General features: G+C 39.3%; 2 protein-coding genes across 6 annotated transcripts in view; one reads left to right on the top strand and one right to left on the bottom strand.

The window, feature by feature from the left end:
• The window catches only part of EIF2AK2 (eukaryotic translation initiation factor 2 alpha kinase 2), a 37040-nt gene extending 30733 nt beyond the window's left edge, over window positions 1-6307 (top strand). For all 4 annotated transcript variants that reach the window (XM_078056190.1, XM_078056188.1, XM_036070409.2 and 1 more), the window contains one exon: window positions 20-6307. In XM_078056190.1, the coding sequence (XP_077912316.1) occupies window positions 20-142 (123 nt within the window). In that variant the 3' untranslated portion in view covers window positions 143-6307. The remainder of the gene's footprint in view (window positions 1-19) is intronic.
• GPATCH11 (G-patch domain containing 11) lies at window positions 6308-17270 on the bottom strand. 2 transcript variants are annotated; one of them, XM_036070414.2, is made up of 9 exons: window positions 17155-17270; window positions 13212-13283; window positions 12448-12674; window positions 11592-11633; window positions 10614-10734; window positions 10356-10446; window positions 9372-9488; window positions 8538-8619; window positions 6308-7671 (listed from the first exon to the last, which is right to left on the bottom strand). In XM_036070414.2, the coding sequence occupies exons 2-9, from the start codon at window positions 13268-13270 to the stop codon at window positions 7616-7618; spliced, it is 795 nt and encodes a 264-aa protein (XP_035926307.1). In that variant the 5' UTR covers window positions 13271-13283; window positions 17155-17270; the 3' UTR covers window positions 6308-7615. The 2 variants fall into 2 exon arrangements, with proteins under 2 accessions (XP_035926307.1, XP_035926306.1); XM_036070413.2 differs by having other exon boundaries at window positions 17092-17255.
• Window positions 17271-17278: the final 8 nt, after the last annotated feature.

The following is a 17278-nucleotide window of genomic DNA, read 5'->3' as shown; positions in this document are numbered from 1 at the left end:
TGACTCATTATCATTACAGAAATCTCTTCTGCAGAAATTATTGTCACATGATCCCACGAAGCGACCTAATGCATCTGAAATACTGGAGACTTTGAAGGAGTGGAAGAAGGTTGCAGTGAAAAAGGAACGAAGCACGTGGTAGAGCCCTTTAGCTAAAAAAGTATCCTACTTTGGATATTCAATTTTTCTGTAACTGTCTAAAATCTTCTAGGGACTGCTGATGGTATTTACCTTCTATTTTAATTTTTCCCTTAATTTTTCACTACATTTTAGGAAGGTTTGAATCTTTTTTTTTTTTTTAACTTCAGAAACATTCATACATTTGCCTAATTTTCCTGGCTCATCTCCTTATTATAAACATTGCGGGGGGAATCTCTCAAATTTTTTATATCAATTAGTGAATCAATCAACTAATACTATTTATCAAGTGTTCACTCTTTCTAGGCCAAAAAATGTAAGATCTTTCCTTGTCTTAAATAGTTAACCAGCTTGTTAGAGAAATATGGTATCCCTAAAAAGATAAGTGATATAAAATCATTTTGGAAAACAATTTGGTCTGATCTGGTTAAGTTGAAGGTGTATATACCCTCAAAGCCATCAGTTCCATTCCCACTTGCATGCCTACAAGAATGTTCGTAGAAACTCTGTTTACAGTAGCCAAAAGAACAAAAAACAATGTCCGTCACAAGAAGAATGGATAAATAGTTTCTTTTTCATACATTGTAATACTGCATAGCAGTGAAAATGAATGAATGACATGCTAAATGCAGTAACATGATACATCTGGTAGGAACATAATGTTAAGGGAACATAGCTGGTTACAGAAAATATAGACAGAATGGTTCTCTTTACATAAAGTTCCAGAGAGAATGCTAAACGAAAGAATTTTGTTTAGAAATGCAAACAAATGTGGTCAAACAATAAAAGGAAAGAAAGGAATAAAGAAATATTAAATCCCATAGTGGTTCTCTGAGGAGGGACAGAAGTGGTGTGACCCAGGGGGTGAACTGCAAAGGTAACAGTTCACCTTTTTTTCTTAAACTGGCTGTTGAGTTTACTACTGCTTACTGCCTAGTTATTCTTTTTTATCTTAAATACATCTTGTATCTATTAGAACACACACTTTAAAGAGATAACTGTGCCGGAAGGCAGGAGGTAAGCACAGAAAGCAGTCAATCTGGAGGGGTTCACGTTTCTCAAGAACCCTTTCTATTGAGGTATCATGGCTCAGGGCTTAGATGTGGTATTCCAGTGAGACTTCAAGTAGGGGAGGGATATAGCTGAGTAGAGACGAACAGTATGGGCAGTAGTCTGGGCAAGAGGCGTGGCTTGAGTTCTGGAAGAGATACACCTGAGAAACACTGAGTTATACTCGTTTGTCTTCCTGAATCCCTGGAGGGAGTACCAGAAGATAATTTGGGCGGCATCTTGGAAGAGCTCGAGGGTTGATTTAAACTTGAGAGCAATGAATTACCATTCTAAATTTGTCATATAATTTTACAATTTTTAAAATGAGCCAAATTTAGGCTAAGCAGAAAATTCCAGAGAAAATGCTTTTATAAAGGCTTAGGGCTATTTCTAAAAAGTTACTAAAAGCAGCTAATACGGTTTTCAACTCCCAATGCAGTATGTGACCAAGGCAGGGTTTATCAATGAATGCTAAAACTATTGGTTGAAAAGATATTGAGGAACAAGATCTTCACAGGACTTAAATATAATCCCACAGATGATATATCAGTTACAAGGGGGAGAAGGGAAATGCACCTTTACAATGGAAAGATCCCATTGTGTCCTCCATAACCATATGATTAAATCTAGCATCACTGAAGGTGGGACAAACTAATATTATGCTTCTCCTGATGTGGATTGATGTAAGAATTCTCTATCACACTATCACCTATTTAGTTTTCTTGCCCAAAGCATTTAACTGAAATTCAGTCATGAAGAAATTATTAGACAAACCCTGAATGAAGTCATTCTATAAGATAATTACCTTGGGCTTTTCAAAAAAGCCAATATCATAAAATAAAAAGTAGAGGAAGCATTCTAAATAGAGACTAGAGAGATATAATGACCAAATACAATGTTTGAATCTTGATTGTACCCTGGATGTTAAAAAGAAAAAAGAAAAAAACCCCAGCAAATAGCTGTAAAAGATGTTTTGGAGACAATTAAGAACATTTGGATATGGACTGCATATTAGATGGCGTTAGAGATCATTGTTAATTTTTGTAGGTGTGATAATATTGTAGTCATGCAGGAAAATGTCTTATTCTTAGGCAATGCATGAGGCAGTATTTAGGGGTGAAGTGACATGATATTGGCAACTTTCTTTTTTTTTAAAGATTTTTTATTTATTTATTTGAGAGAGAGAGCAGGAGCAGGGTGGGGGGTAGTGGTGGTGGAGAGGAAGAAGGAGAAGCTCAGCGGGGAGCCTGAAGTAGGGCTCGATCCCAGGACCCTGAAATCATGACCTGAGCCGAAGGTAGACATTTAACCGACTAAGCCACCCTGGCGCCCCAATATTGGCAACTTCCAAATGTTCAGCAAAAATCAATTATGTACATGGAGAGAGAAAATGGGGCAAAATGTTAACAACTGAACAACTGATACATCTAGATGGAGGATATAGAAGTTATTAATGCACATACGTGATTTAGCTTTTATACATATACGTGTGTGTGTGTGTGTGTGTGTGTGTGTGTGTGTGTGTGTGTATGGGCAGCTACATAATTTGTGGGACCCAGTGAAATGAAAACACGAGGCCTTTGTTCAAAAATTAAGCATGGGGTACTTCTTGAACATGGCACTTTGTGCAACTGCACCGGTTCCACACCCATGAGGTCAGACGTGTATGTGAATGCACACATATCCATGTACACACATATATGTGCACACACACATGTATCTGAGATGAAATGTTTAGAAGTCTAAATACCAGCTTCTCCAAGACTCCGTTATCCAGGACACTGACTAGAAACATAAACTCACAATATCCATTCCCTACTTGAGTGTTCACCATAACTTGAGGTTCCTGGCATGTTCACTTTTTATCATAGAATAATGAATGATGCCAATATTATTCATATTTATTTTCATAAATTTTTATGTTAAAACATACATCAAAACAGAGAATGGGGGGTGTCTGGGTGGCTCAGTCGGTTAAGCATCCAACTCTTGATTTTGGCTTAGGTCGTGATCTCATGGTGGTGGGATTGAGCCCCGTGTTGGGCTCTGCGTTCAGCGGGGAGCCTGCTTCTCTCCCTCTCCCTCTGCCCCAATCCCTGCTCTCTCTCTCAAATAAATAAGTAAAATCTTAAAAAAAAAAAAAAGAGAAAAGAATAGTGAAACTCTATGTACCCATCACCCAGTTTCAACAACGATCAGTATTCCATCCTTCTTGTTGTATATACCCCCTTCTTCTTTAAAATTTTCTTTTACTGGAGTATTCTAAAGCAAATCTCAGGCATTATATCATTTCACTTGTAAATACTTAAAAACATATCTCTGATATAAGATCTTTTGAATTTTAACAAAACCATGATAACATTGTCATTCAATAAAATTAATAAGATTTCCTTGATTGTCATCCAATAATCTTGTCTGTATTCCGTTTTCTTCACAAAAAAATATTTTTACTGGTTGTTTAAATCAGGATCCAACACTGTATGTAGCTGATGTCTCTTACTCTAACATTTACCCCTGTTTTCAGTTTTTCCTCTTGCCATTTATCTGAGGAAGGAACTGGATCACATATCCTGTAGAATTTCCTTCATTCAGGATCTGACTGGTAACATCCCCATGGTGTCTAGTCAGAACTAGAAGCTTGATTTGATTCTGGTTCAGATTTTCTTCCCCAAGAATAATGCATCAGCGATGCTGTATACTTCCTTTGGCATCACTTTGGGAGGAATATGTTTGGTTTTTCCACTGTCGATGCTCTGAAGATTGATCGGTGGGCTCTGGGGCTGTCATGTCCTATCAGGTTTCCTACCCATCTTCCACCTAACGGTTTTGGCAACCATTGATGATTGTTTTTTGGATCCATTATTTCATTAAGGGTTGCAAAACAGGGGTTTTCAGATCCTATCAAACCTCTTTGTCATCTGTGATTCTTCTATAAAGAACTTAAATGGGACATATGGGATATTTATGTTTAAAATGAGTTGGTGCCCTGGCAAACTCCAAAGGTGACAAATGAGGTGTTTGTTTTTTGAGCAGGGGTGGGTGTGACCCAACCAGTTCTTTGAAACAGTGTGCTTAGAATGGGTTGGAGTGGAAGGAGACTGTATTTAAAAGACCAGAATGCTGAGAGGCTGTGCCGGCCTGGAAAAAATAGTGGGGTCAGAACCAAGAGAAGTTGGTAACTAATTGTGAGGATTAAGGAGAAGGTATGCAGCAGACATTACCTCCAGCTTTGTTTAAAGGCGTGTGGCTGGACTAGGACGCCATTACAGGAAGTACAGGCCCCAATCACATTAACCCCCAAAGAGCTACTCATACTTGAGAGCTATTTTGTCTCACACTTTTATCTATTACACAATTTTTCATTAGAATTTAAGCCAATAGTGAGGCCACCGCATGTCTGTCCTCACGGTGAGGTGAACACTTATGGGAGGTAAAACGTGAGCTCTCACGTGGAGACGCAGTGTTTGGGTTGCAGCCAGAATATTCAGGTGAAGATGTAGAGCAGACTGTAGGAAACAACACGATAGGGACACGATGGAAAGGATGGAATCGTATGCAGAATAATGTGTATGTTATCTGGAAGCAACCCCTGCAGCTCAACTTTGAATCTAGGGGATTGCCAAGGGAGATCATATAGAGGAAAGCAGGCTAAGGGACAAAATATGGCAGACAGTCCATTTAGATATTTACTCTTTATATTGAAATGTCCACCCAGTCCTTAATGTCTATGATTCTGTGATTCTGTTATCTGTGACTGTGGCCTATCCCAAGCCTTCATTTCCTCAGATGGAGGGACTATGGTTGATCGATGTACGGTGGCCTCACTATTGGTTTAAACTCTGACTAAAAACTGTATAATAGGTAAAACTGTGAGGCAAATATCTCTCAAATATGTGTGGCTCTTCAGGGGTTAATTCGAGACCTGTTATCAGTTTTCTATGCTGCGACAAATTACCACAAACTTGGAGGTTGAACACAACACACATTTATTCTCTTAGAGTTTTGGAGGCCAGACGTCTGAAATGAGTTTCACTGGGCTTAAGTCGAGGTGTTGGCAGGGCCATGCTCCTCTGGAGGCTCCCGCTTCATGACCCATGTTCACTGTTACTTGAACAAGCCCTCACCACACAGGTTGGCTGTGTTACTTGAATAAGGTTTTGCACCCAGTGGCTCTCTACTACGGTTTCTACCTAAAATTCCCTTCAAATTTTTTTAATAAAATTTTATTGAGATATAATTCACATACCATACAATTCACCCCTTTAAACTATACAGTTCAATGGTGTCAAGTATGTTCAGAGTTGTGCAGAAAACCCATACCCATTAGCACTCAATCCTCATCTTCCCCCAAAGACTAATCTACTACTAATTTACTTTCCATCTCTATAGATTCGCCCACTCTGGACATTTCATTTAAATGGAATCATACAATATGTGGTCTTTTTCACTTAGCATAGTGTTTTCAAGGTTCATCCATGTTGTGGCATGGATCAGTACTTCATTCCTTTATATTGCCAACTAATTATCAGTTATATGGATATGTCACATTTTATTTATCTATTCATCAGTTGATGGACATTTGGGTTGTTTCCACTTTCCTGATATTATGAACAATGCTACTATGAATATTCATGGACAAGTTTTATATGGACGTGTTTTTGTTTCTCTTGGGTGAATACCTGGGAGTGGAAGGGCTGGGTCACATTGTAACCCTCATAACTGTGTATCCAGGTTACGTTCAGGACCAAATTCAGTGACTTCATAGTGTTCCATCATCCCCACTCAGAATGAAACTTCTCCCTAGTACTGCTGCTGTTTAGTACCTCAGTATTATGCTCACCAATTTGCCTTGGAGCTCAGTAATTCCTATGTGGCTCTCTGTGAATTTCTGGAAAGCAGGGACAGGCTCTCTCATTTTTTTATACCCCAAGGCGGTGAATGTACTGCCTTGCATAAAGCAGTAACTCCATAAGTGCTTTTGAATTGGTGGGAAATAAAAGTATTAAGAATTTCATATGCTTGATCCTACAAAATGTGTCTAATACTAAATGTTCACTTTCAAATTTCAACAATTAAATGGCAAATAACACTTAAAATAAAGGTGTTTAAGGCAAACCAATTTCTGTGTTAAAGTCTGTTTATTTTGCATTATAGAAGCTCTGGTATTTTGGATTTATATTAAAATGAAACACTTTAGAAATTATAGATAGGACTTTGAAAACTTAGCACAGTATAAACAAAAGTATATAACATGATGTGTTAAAATTTAAGTTTCAAATTTCACATAAATTTCACTGAAGCAAATTCAAATTCACTAAAGCGAATTTAAAAATTCTTTTTAATGTTTTGCTTCTGTTGGTTTTCATTATTGTCCTTGTGAAATCAACAAAGACTTACATTAATAAAAATAAATTTTTACTCATTGAAAGCCTGTATTTTTCATGTCGATGGATAAGAATGGAGGGATGTTTCCCACTCTCCAAGGGAGGTCTAGTTCTAGCCCTTGACCTGGAAATGCAGACCACAACTCTGGTAGAGTCACAGACTCCATCAAAGTTATTTGTATGTTCTCAGCCTAATTATGCATGAACATATTAAAAATATTCTTGGCCACTAGGCAGGTGGGAGGTTTTCTCCACAGTCATTAACAGGAGAAAAAGAAGTTGGTGCCTAACTCTGTTCCATCTAAATCAATCCACGTGGCTTTGGGAATGACTGCATGAATATCAGAATATTGGCTAAAAGGACAGGAAAGTATCTGACTGTAATTCCAAGGAAAGATGAACTTCTTTGTTTTAGCTATTAATTCAATTTTATTGTTTTTTAAGTGAAAAAGTAAATATTAAATAGTATTGTTCAATTGTATAATGGAGCGCAATTATACAATTGAGGAAGTCAGCATGTGTGGCCCAGCCCCTGGTGGGTTCTCTCACCTTGAAAGCTGAATGGTCTCAGAATGCAAAGGTGGGCTCTATCCCTGGTGAGGCAGAGGTCTGTAGTTGCGTGTAGGCAGGGAGATATTTTAGGGAGCCTGACAGGAGAACAAGTCAACTTTGCTCTCTACTCCAGCTTCACTGATAATAAATAAAGCCGACACTTTGAGCTCTCTCTGACTCCCATGTCTTACTTCTCAATTTGATCCAAAGTGAAGAGGGGAATAAGAGAGGTATCCTTAAGCCCCAGAAGCATCACAATCGAGTCTTGAATTGTAATTGCCCGTGTCTGTAACACTGGTGTTCTGAAATAGCATTCTGTTATTTTTCTGAAGTCTATGAACAACTATAAAGTACAAAGTATTTCCAAAGTTACAAAAAGAACACAACATATAAAAGGCCCTCTTTCTTTAGGCATAATGTGGGAATTCTAACTGTTCAATTGTCTATTTTTAGGAAACATTTCCCAAGTTTCTACTTTATTGAGAATAATCTTAGTCGTGATCTGCCGAAGTTGGTCCTGGGCAATTTGAAGAGAGGTCTTCTTTATCTGTGATTTATGTGAGGAAAATAAAAGATTAATATGACTTGTACAGTAAACTATTCCAGAAAATTATGTTAACATAACATGTGTTTCGTAGCTGTGTTTGCTACTTACTCAGCTAAACCAGGAAAAGATACAAGAACCAACAAGTCTTCACTGTCAAGTATAAAGTCCTTAAATTCAAGTTAACAAAGCCAACTTGGGCGAATGTATTACAGGGGAAAGTACTTGACTCTATAAGACATCTGGCCAGTTTTAAACCCATTTATAGTGGATTTCAACATTCTGATTTTTATAGTTCAGGGATAATATCTACATAAAAACTAGTTCTAAAAATTTTAAATATTTTTCAAGTACTATAGCTGAAGAAAGAATCTTTAAAAATAAATCATGAAAACAAATCATCCCCAATTAACTCAAAAATTCTTCCTTTTTGAAATAGAAGACCGAAAAATTCCCTTCTGCACATTTAGTTTCTGAAAAGTTAAAAGCACCTTTAATAAGGCCTCAATTAATGGGGAGCCTGGGTGGCTCAGGTGGTTAAGCTCAGGTCATGATCTCAGGGTCCTGGGACAGAGCCCCTTGTTGGGCTCCCTGCTCAGTGGGAGTCCGCTTCTCCCTCTCTCTCTGCACCGACCCCCCCAACCCCCACTCGTGCTCTCTCTCTCAAATAGATTTTTAAAAAAAGGCCTCAATTATTTCTATATTCACTATTGCTTTAAGACATTGGTCCCACATTACCATTTGGATGGAGTAAGAAATTACCATTGTCTATGGGAAATGTGACTTTCACACACACAAGAAAAATCAAAGTTAAAAATCAAAGAACATTTGTATTCAATATTTTTAAAAAGTGCGAAGTATCCTCTTACCTTCATAGGCTGTTCCACACCAAATACAATACAGATGCTCTTCTCTTAAATAACCAGTCAATATTTGTAATTTTTCCAGTACCTAGATATAAGACATAGGCACATTAATAGTTCAAATTGAACAGAATCTTGGTTTTCTGATCTCTTGGATCCTGCCAAATTAGCCCAAAGCCATAAATCTGCTACTCTCTTAACCAGGTAGGAGAAGTATGAAGGGCAGAGTATATTAGAACATGTTCCAGTTTATCAGCCACCCTGATATTTTCACAAGTCTGCCAGACACAAAGAGACCACTTGTTAACATTTAGAAAATAGGTTTGGGCTGGCTCTATTTTAATCACCATCCTTTAAAGACCCCTTCTACTTTCAAAGAATCTTCTTCCCTGGTGGGATGAGAGTGAACACTGCCCCCTTTGTCCTTAAAGTTCTCAACAATGGTCTCCCAGTTAAGCGGAACATTGGTTTTTCAAATTGTAAATGGTTCCTACAAAATGCTCATATACAAATAACCATAGAAATTGGATTCCTTTCTTGAATAATCTCCATTTCCTTTGAACTATGTTTTCTGGCTTTGTTTATGGGTGGAGGAGAGAGGTACTCCTATAGAATCACTCTGGAAATTTAACAGGCAACAAGGTAGAAATTGAAATAATTTACATTTGCAGCTCATCCGTCATCCAAACCAAAGCTGAGATGAGAGTGTAAACTGAAGCCAAAGGAAGAAATTATATAGTTTTGGTAAAGTTATAATGTCGTGGTTCTCAAGAAGGGCTCAGAGTGTTAGTGGTGCCAGCGCTGAGACACCCTGCTCAAGGAACTGGTGCCAAAACGTACACTTAAGTCTTCACTCTTATATTCATCTTCATCTGGCTCTTTTTCTTCCTCTTCCTCTTCCTCAGTCTCCTCTTCAAGCCCCAACCAGTACCATGCTTCCCTGGGAAACTGAATGTTCTGAAAATGGGAGAATTATTCCCAATTAAACACAAGTATGTTCGTGTCAACATGAATTCATATTCTTTCAATTCCGTATTTACTGAGTGCTGCCTCAAGAGTTAAGCACTGTGCTGTATGAACCATGGGGATGAAGACCCAGTTGGAATACTGTCCCCAAGCTGCTGCCGGTCTAGTAAGGAAAAGACATGGGTATACGTAGCCTAATGGGTATAAAATAATACATATAAGGTAGAAATCTTAAGTGTCATGACACAGACACAAAATAAAATGCTATGAAAATATAGAAAAGTGGGAGATGGCTTCCAGCGATCTATTTACATAGGAGGGAAATTTTACAAACGTTTTTGAGACTTAAAATGAAGTCATTTTATTTTGGTGGAAACATCAAAATAAAAAATAAAAGCAAAGTGAAATAAAAATAGAAGAAAAAATAGGATTTTAAAAACCACTCACATCTGAAACAGATAGTCATCTACCATGGTTTTACTAGTTAGGGACACAAAAGGTACTGAATATGGACTAAAAATAGGCTATTCTGGTTAATCAAATATTCTGGTGAACAGAATTTCCACACGCACCAGCTCTGAGTCATCGATACTCAAATAAGCAGAGAACAATTAAATATAAAAACATTATTTGACGCTTAGTGGGTAATTCAGACCACTCCGGTTCCTGCAGAGGACAAGTCATCGTGAGTACCAATCATCAAAGATCAGTAGTGCACGTTAAATGAAAGCTTTACCAGGTAGCAGGCTAGATACACTGGGCTTGGAGTTCTTTTCGTTCTTTTTTTTTTTCTAATTATAGGGAAAATCACACCGGGTGCCAAAAGTGTTCCAAACTGAATACAGGTCAAAGGCTTGCCTTCTGAGTATCCAACTGCTGGCATGCTTGCTGGCTTCTCCTCAGGTCCCCTTCCAGCTTCACTTCATCATGCTTATGTTTAAATCGCAGTCTAAAAAAAAATAAAATCAATCAATCAATCAATCAATCGATCACAGTCTCATTGAAAGAAGACCACAGTCTGTACTCTCTTTACCCATTTTATGTGCCCAACTCCCAGAAAACATACGACAGGAAAGACAAGATGAAACCCAACGTAGCGCAAGCACAAAGTGTTACCGAAATTGCTCTGCAGCTGTTTCTTCAGCTTGGTTTTTCATGTGAATCTTTCTCCTGTAGCTTTCTAGTTTTTCCTCTGCTTTCCGTTTCAGTAATGCCTCATGACCAAGGCCGCTTTTCCCTGTTCAAACAGCAAACTCTGCTGAGGGACCTGCTGGCTTCACACTTTTAAAACATGGCAACTGACATATTTGCATATGACACACAATTCTAATCTGAGAACAATCATTCAAAATCATTTGACATGAATGACAGGAGAAAACAGTAGGGATTTTTTTTTTTCTAAACCCAAACACACAATTTGATTTTTACAAGATCATTAGTCTGATCTCATATGATAGTCACGCTATATTAAAATTTTTTAAATTGGGAAAACAGTATCAACTGTCATACTTTCATATAAATATCATGAACCAATAAAATAGATATTTTTCTCTTTAATTCATCCAAAGTATTTAGAAAAACACTGAGTGGATGAATCTGTCTTAGAAGACTTTTAGGACATTTCAAAGGACAAAAGTAGCTCTGCATTTTTAATGGTCACAGCATTTTTTCCCCATATTTTTATGATTTAAATTTTATTTTATACTCACTGAAATTTTTATTTTTAGTTTAAAAGATTTAGAAGTTTAAGAAAGATCTTACTGGGATGCCTGGGTGGCTCAGATGGTTAAGCATCTGCCTTCGGCTCAGGTCAGGATCCCAGAATCCTGGGATCGAGCCCCACATCGGGCTCTGTGCTCAGCAGGGAGCCTGCTTCTCCCTCTGCCTGCCTGTCTGCCTACTTGTGATCTCTCTCTCTGTCAAATAAATAAATAAAATCTTCAAAAAAAAAAAAGAAATATCTTACTGAGGGTTTCCTGTGATTAGAACGGTAACAGTGCTACCATAAGAAAGGTATTTAGTAAGCAAATGTATGTATTAGATCTAAACATCAGTTCTTATTACTGGTAAATATACTCAAAAATAATTATATACCTGTTTTGACGTTGAGAGGAATTGGCTCAACAATACCATCTCCTAAGAAAAGAGAACAAAACACACAAACTACTTTAGAAATTCTTCCGCAAACTATAGGTGAGCATGGTATGCGACGTTACAATGTTCTATACATACCCTTCCAGCTTCAATGTCACTTGAGACTGAAAACTGACTATACTCTATAATCAACTACCTCCCTTGCCATCAAATACCTGCTCCTCAGTAAGGCTGCCCCACAGGGCCCTCTGAAGGTAGGGTTTCCTGAAGTGAAAACACTGATACTCTATGTCCAAGAGGGCAGCAGCCTCCAGAGAAAGCAAAGCCTTGCTAGGTGAGGATCAAAGCCATTACAATAAAGAAGAGAAGACGAGAAAGACAGCTTACTACAAACATATGGCCTCTCCATCTTAATAAACAGTCTCACTTTCTAAAAGGGAAGCGAGAGTTGAGCTTGTCCAACCAGATGCTCATTTAGGCAGCTGCCACAGGTACAGAGCGAGCAGGGCAGAGTGCTGCCATCCTCCTCAGTGTCATTTCACTGTCCTTGGGCCGTTGCACTCCTCAACCCTTCTCTTGTCACCATTCTTAGCTGCTGCCTTCATTGTAAGTCTCGTCCATCCCAGATGTTAGTGCCTTCAAGGCTGAACTGGGCTGATAAGTAGCTCTTGACGGCAAACGGTTGTCTAAAGTGGCGTAGGAAGATGGAAGTTCTCTATATGGCTTGTTAGCATATAAGAGACTAGCTAAATTGTCTTAATTTCGGTGGAGATGGGTAAAGAGTCGTCTCTGGTACTCATCAATAGATCACCATTTGGTGGTTAGGAACACCTGCTTCTGTCCAGACGGAACTTACCACTCTTGCCAAGGGCCTGACCACTTTTATATCCCATCTTTTGGAGCAGAGCAAACCCTTTGTTTTCACAGCCTAGTGCATTCTTCAACCCAATGTCACGTCTTTCTTGTTCTTCTTCTTTTAAACTCTTCTGCCTATTTTTCAAATTAGCTTCCTGTTGCTTTTCTTCTTTTCGACGGGCTTCTCGGATCTGCCTCAGCATTGGCAATCCTGGTCTGATGTCTTGTCTGAAGAATAAGGGAAAAGGTGATTTTGGATGAGTACCTGAAGTTTTCTCATAACTTTGCTACTTACTCATTTGACACTGCTTAAAAGTTCACTACCTCTATGATCACCTTTGTTATTATTGATATTAGAACATAATCAGTGACCTCTGAGAATGGCTGTTTTAATAAAAATAATGAAGGCTGGTGCCAGATTGTAGGAAACTAAAGGAAGTATAGAGTTGAAGAAAGTAATTTTACACTAATTTTTCTAGGAGGTTGGAAATAATAAAGAGCAAAGTTGAATACTAGCTAGAAGAGACAATAAGAAAATAAAGCAGAAGAGAAATTTCCTTGAAAGAGGAGAATAACAAGAATCAAGGGCAGAAGTCAATGTTTAGTATTAAAAGGGAAATAAAGGCTCCTAGTATCTTTAATATGAAAATGTAGGCGATGTTTCCATAAAGCAATGAAACTAACCTTCCAACCCGCATTTAAAATCAATGTCATTACTTAGGAGTCTCCTACATGCCATTACATGAGATGTACACATTTACTTACTGGACATTAATGAAGGAATCTGACATATAGTCCTCTTCTTCTGCCATGTTCAACTTCATACGGCAAAAGTTTCTACAAATCAAATAGGATAAAGTAACAATACCTATTATTTCAGTTTATAATGGAAAGAGATCTGTCTCTGCAGCCCTCCCACACATTCAAGTGCCTCACACCATCTTTCTGTGTGAAGCTCCCCAACAACTCATTCTCTTCTACCCCAAGCCTCCTTCATCTCCTATTATTTTCAAATGAATGTTACTACAATCTGCTCATTCCTGACCTCTTACAAACCTCTGCCAAGCCTTCTTCTACAATACCCCTCATTTTTCCTATAGTTAAGGCATTTCTTTCTCACCTAAACTATTACAACAACTTCCTAACTGGTCTCATTGCAATTGGGCTCTCCTCTTCCAATCTGTCTCCTACACGCTCTCCAGAGTGTTGTTTTTTTAAGACAACTTTTTTTTTTTAAGCTTATTTATTTTTTTTAATCTCTACACCCAACGTGGGGCTCGAACTCACAACTCTGAGATCAAGAGTCGGGGGGGGAAATCGGAGGGGGAGACGAACCACGAGAGACAATGGACTCTGAAAAACAAACTGAGGGTTCTAGAGGGGAGGGGGGTGGGAGGACGGGTTAGCCTGGTGATGGGTATTGAGGAGGGCACGTTCTGCATGGAGCACTGGGTGTTATGCACAAACAATGAATCATGGAACACTACATCAAAAACTAATGATGTAATGTATGGTGATTAACATAACAATAAAAAATTAAAAAAAAAAAAAAGAGTCATGTGCTCTTCCCACTAAGCCAGCCAGGTGGCCCCAGAGTGTCAGGTCATTTAACCTGTTTCAAATCCTTCAATAAGCTTTACCCTGTAGACATTGGAGGACCAGTCACTTTAACATGGTAGCAGGAGGGATCCTTCATAATCTGACCTTTGACGCTCCTTTAGGATTCAATATGCAAGTCATATGGGCTTCACATTGCCCTGTGAACATACTACAGACACTTCCTTCCTCCTGGGCCTCGGTGACCCTCCTTCACAAAGTCTGTCCTGACCATTCCAGGCCTTGCTCTACAGCACTTCATGTCCAAGCTGCTCATTTAAAACTTGACACAGTTAACATCTTACTTATATGGAAACATTTTTGAGGAGAGTTTCCATCCAAAATAGTTAAAATCATGTAATTATCTTCCCTTAGAGGTATAAAATAATTATCAAGAAAAGTGCACCTCAAACTTTATTGTGTATAGAAACTGCCTCAGGATCTTCTTAAAATCCAGAGTCTGATTCTGAACTAGAGCCTGAAGTTCTGTATTTCTATTAGGCTCCCAGGTGACATCGATGCTGCTGGTCCAGTGGCTAGTTACAAAGGGTACTCATTTGTTGCAGTGCATACATGCTGTTTTTGCCTGCATCCTTTCCTTTGAGGACCCAGCCCTCTGCCCTCCATGCAGTTCTAGTGGAAGGTGGCAATCTCAGTACTCTGTACTGGGGACTCCCAATTCTGGTACACTATGTCCCAGCAACAGAGGAGGTGATGAGCTAACCAGGGCAGATAAGCATCTCTTTCCTTACGTGATATGAATATACAGATTGTGGGGGGAAAGAAATCTCTTCACTGGGGTTTCTGAACTGGAAGTATGTGAAGCTGGGCTCCAAATGGCCACCTTCCTGGCCATTTGAAAGGATTCTATTCTGCAGAATGAAACCAGATAGAAAAAATGCACAAAGGTAGTCCTAAGAGCAATGAGTCTCTACCTCTAGTTCCTAAGACCCTGATTCCTATAGCTCTTTCTTTGATGCTGTGACTAACATTCTTCCCAGTTACATGGGCTAATAAATCTCCTCATTTCTTAAACTTGGAATAGGGATTCTGTCAACTGCAACTGAGAGTTTGGACAATTACACTGGATGGGAAAACTATTACTGTACTGTTTTTGTTTGTTTGTTTTTATAATTTTTTAGTGTATATCTTCTAAACCAGGCTGTAAACCCCAAAGACAAGTTCCCTATATCCCTACCACCATGGCCCAAACACCATAAATTCTAAATGTTTAGCCTTGATAAGAACAAGAAGGGTCTTCACTCTGTGATTTTGTAATAATAGAATACTTTTCTCCCTAGGCCATCATGTCTTAAAACAAATGTACAGATAATGAATTTTTATGAGGCAAACACTCTTGTAACCAAGTGGTAGCCTCCAAGATGGCCCCCAATGATTCTTGCCTCTTGGTTTTCCACATCCTTGTGCAGTCCCCTTCCACAGTGACCAGGACTGATCTGTAACCAATAAGGTATTGTGGAAATGATGGAGAGTGACTTCTTGGTCATAAAAGACACTACAGCTCTTAGATCACTCTAACTCTGGTTAGATTACTCATTCTAAAGAAAGTCAGCTGTCATGTACTGACGACACTTAAGCAGCTCTATGGAAAGGTCCACACAGGAAGACCTGAGGCCTCCTGTCCACAACCATTACAAACTTGGGAGCCACATGATTGAGACATCTTAGAAACAGAGCCTCGAGCCCCAGTGAAACCTTCAAATGATTCAGCCTGGGCTAGCATCTTCACTACATCTTCTTAAGAAAGTCTGAGCTAAGCTAAACTACTAACAAATTCCTGATCCATAGAAACTGTGAGATAATAAGTGATTATAGTTATTTCAAGCTGCTAAATTTTGGGATAACTTATTATACAGTAAAAAATAATATAACACATCAACCATATCACAACCCTTGTCAGCTACCCAGGAGCCCTCTTTGTCCCCTACCAACTGTATCATTTTCTTACTTTTCTTCAGAGTTTCATCAGCCATGTGTGCATCCTTAAACATTATCATTTTTCTTTTTATTATAATAAGTTAAAAATATGTAAGATTATACATAGCATTTGTGATAATTCACCCACTGTCTCTAAACTTCAAATTCTTCATTTCTAATAATAGTATTCTTACACGTAATGGTTTAGCGCCTACCCAGTATCTCAAACACTTTTATCCCATTTAATCATTAACAACTATATAAGGTAGGAATAGTTAGTCCAGCTTTTTAGTTGGAGAAATTAAGGCTCAGTACGGCTAAATGACTTGCTCAACACCACAAAAAAATCCAGGTCTCAGTGCTCTTGCTACTGCAAACAGGGTTAGATTATTTTGAAGGGACCCATTTAGCTCTAAGGTGTTAGGCAGATCTGAATGGGGGTTCCAGGTTTGTTTTTTTTAACTCCCCCTCTGTGGGTACAATATTCTTTAGCATCATCTAGTCGCATCAAGCACAAGGATAAACTTCCTAAAGCGATAATCCAGGCACAGATGATGGTGGCTTGGACCACAATAACAGCAGGGGAAGTGGTGAGAAGTGGTCGGACTCTGGGTATATTTTAAAGGTAGATCTAAGGAGACTGGCTGATAGATCGGAGGCGGTGTGTCAAAGAGAGAAGTCTACGATTACTCCAAGGCTTTTGGTCTGAAGAGAGGGAAGAGTGGAGTTACCAGTTTTTGAGAGTGGTTAAACTGTAGTAGGTCTGGTTCGGGTGAGGTGAGGTTTGTTTTGTTTTGGCAGACAGCGGGCAGGAAGGCGGCAACAAAAACGCTGCTTCAGGCCTACGGAGAATCCCATTACACACCCGAGGGGAGAGAAGGGCTAAGGAGCTGGACATTACAATAGAAACCTAACCAAAAAACCTCAGAGCCCTCCTCTCTCCCCACAGGGACTGCTGATTCCTCCCTTTTCGCGTCCATCCCAGCCGCAAGCATCGCGCAGACGCGACGACTCCCGGGTGGGCATGTAGGTCATGGTGTGATGGGGTAGTCACAACAAGCGCACAGCCCACCGCCCTTTACCATTCTATCTGGCGTCCCCACCCCCTTACCTGGCAGCTCTACTCGCCCCGGGCCAGCTTGCGAGAGCGCGCGCGGCGCATGCGCCCACCTACCAGGAGGGGACGTCTGAGCCTCGGGTCCCACCTGAGTTTCCTAGCGAGCAATCAATTGGAAACCTGTGGCAGGGGAGACTAGGAGGATGTAATTAGTGCGCTTGCGCAAGACCAGCCTTCTGCG

This window comes from Halichoerus grypus, chromosome 10 (genome assembly GCF_964656455.1).
Source record: "Halichoerus grypus chromosome 10, mHalGry1.hap1.1, whole genome shotgun sequence".
NCBI lineage: Eukaryota > Metazoa > Chordata > Mammalia > Carnivora > Phocidae > Halichoerus > Halichoerus grypus.
The sequence above is the reverse complement of the archived record's forward strand: the minus strand, read 5'-3'. Positions and strand labels throughout refer to the sequence as shown.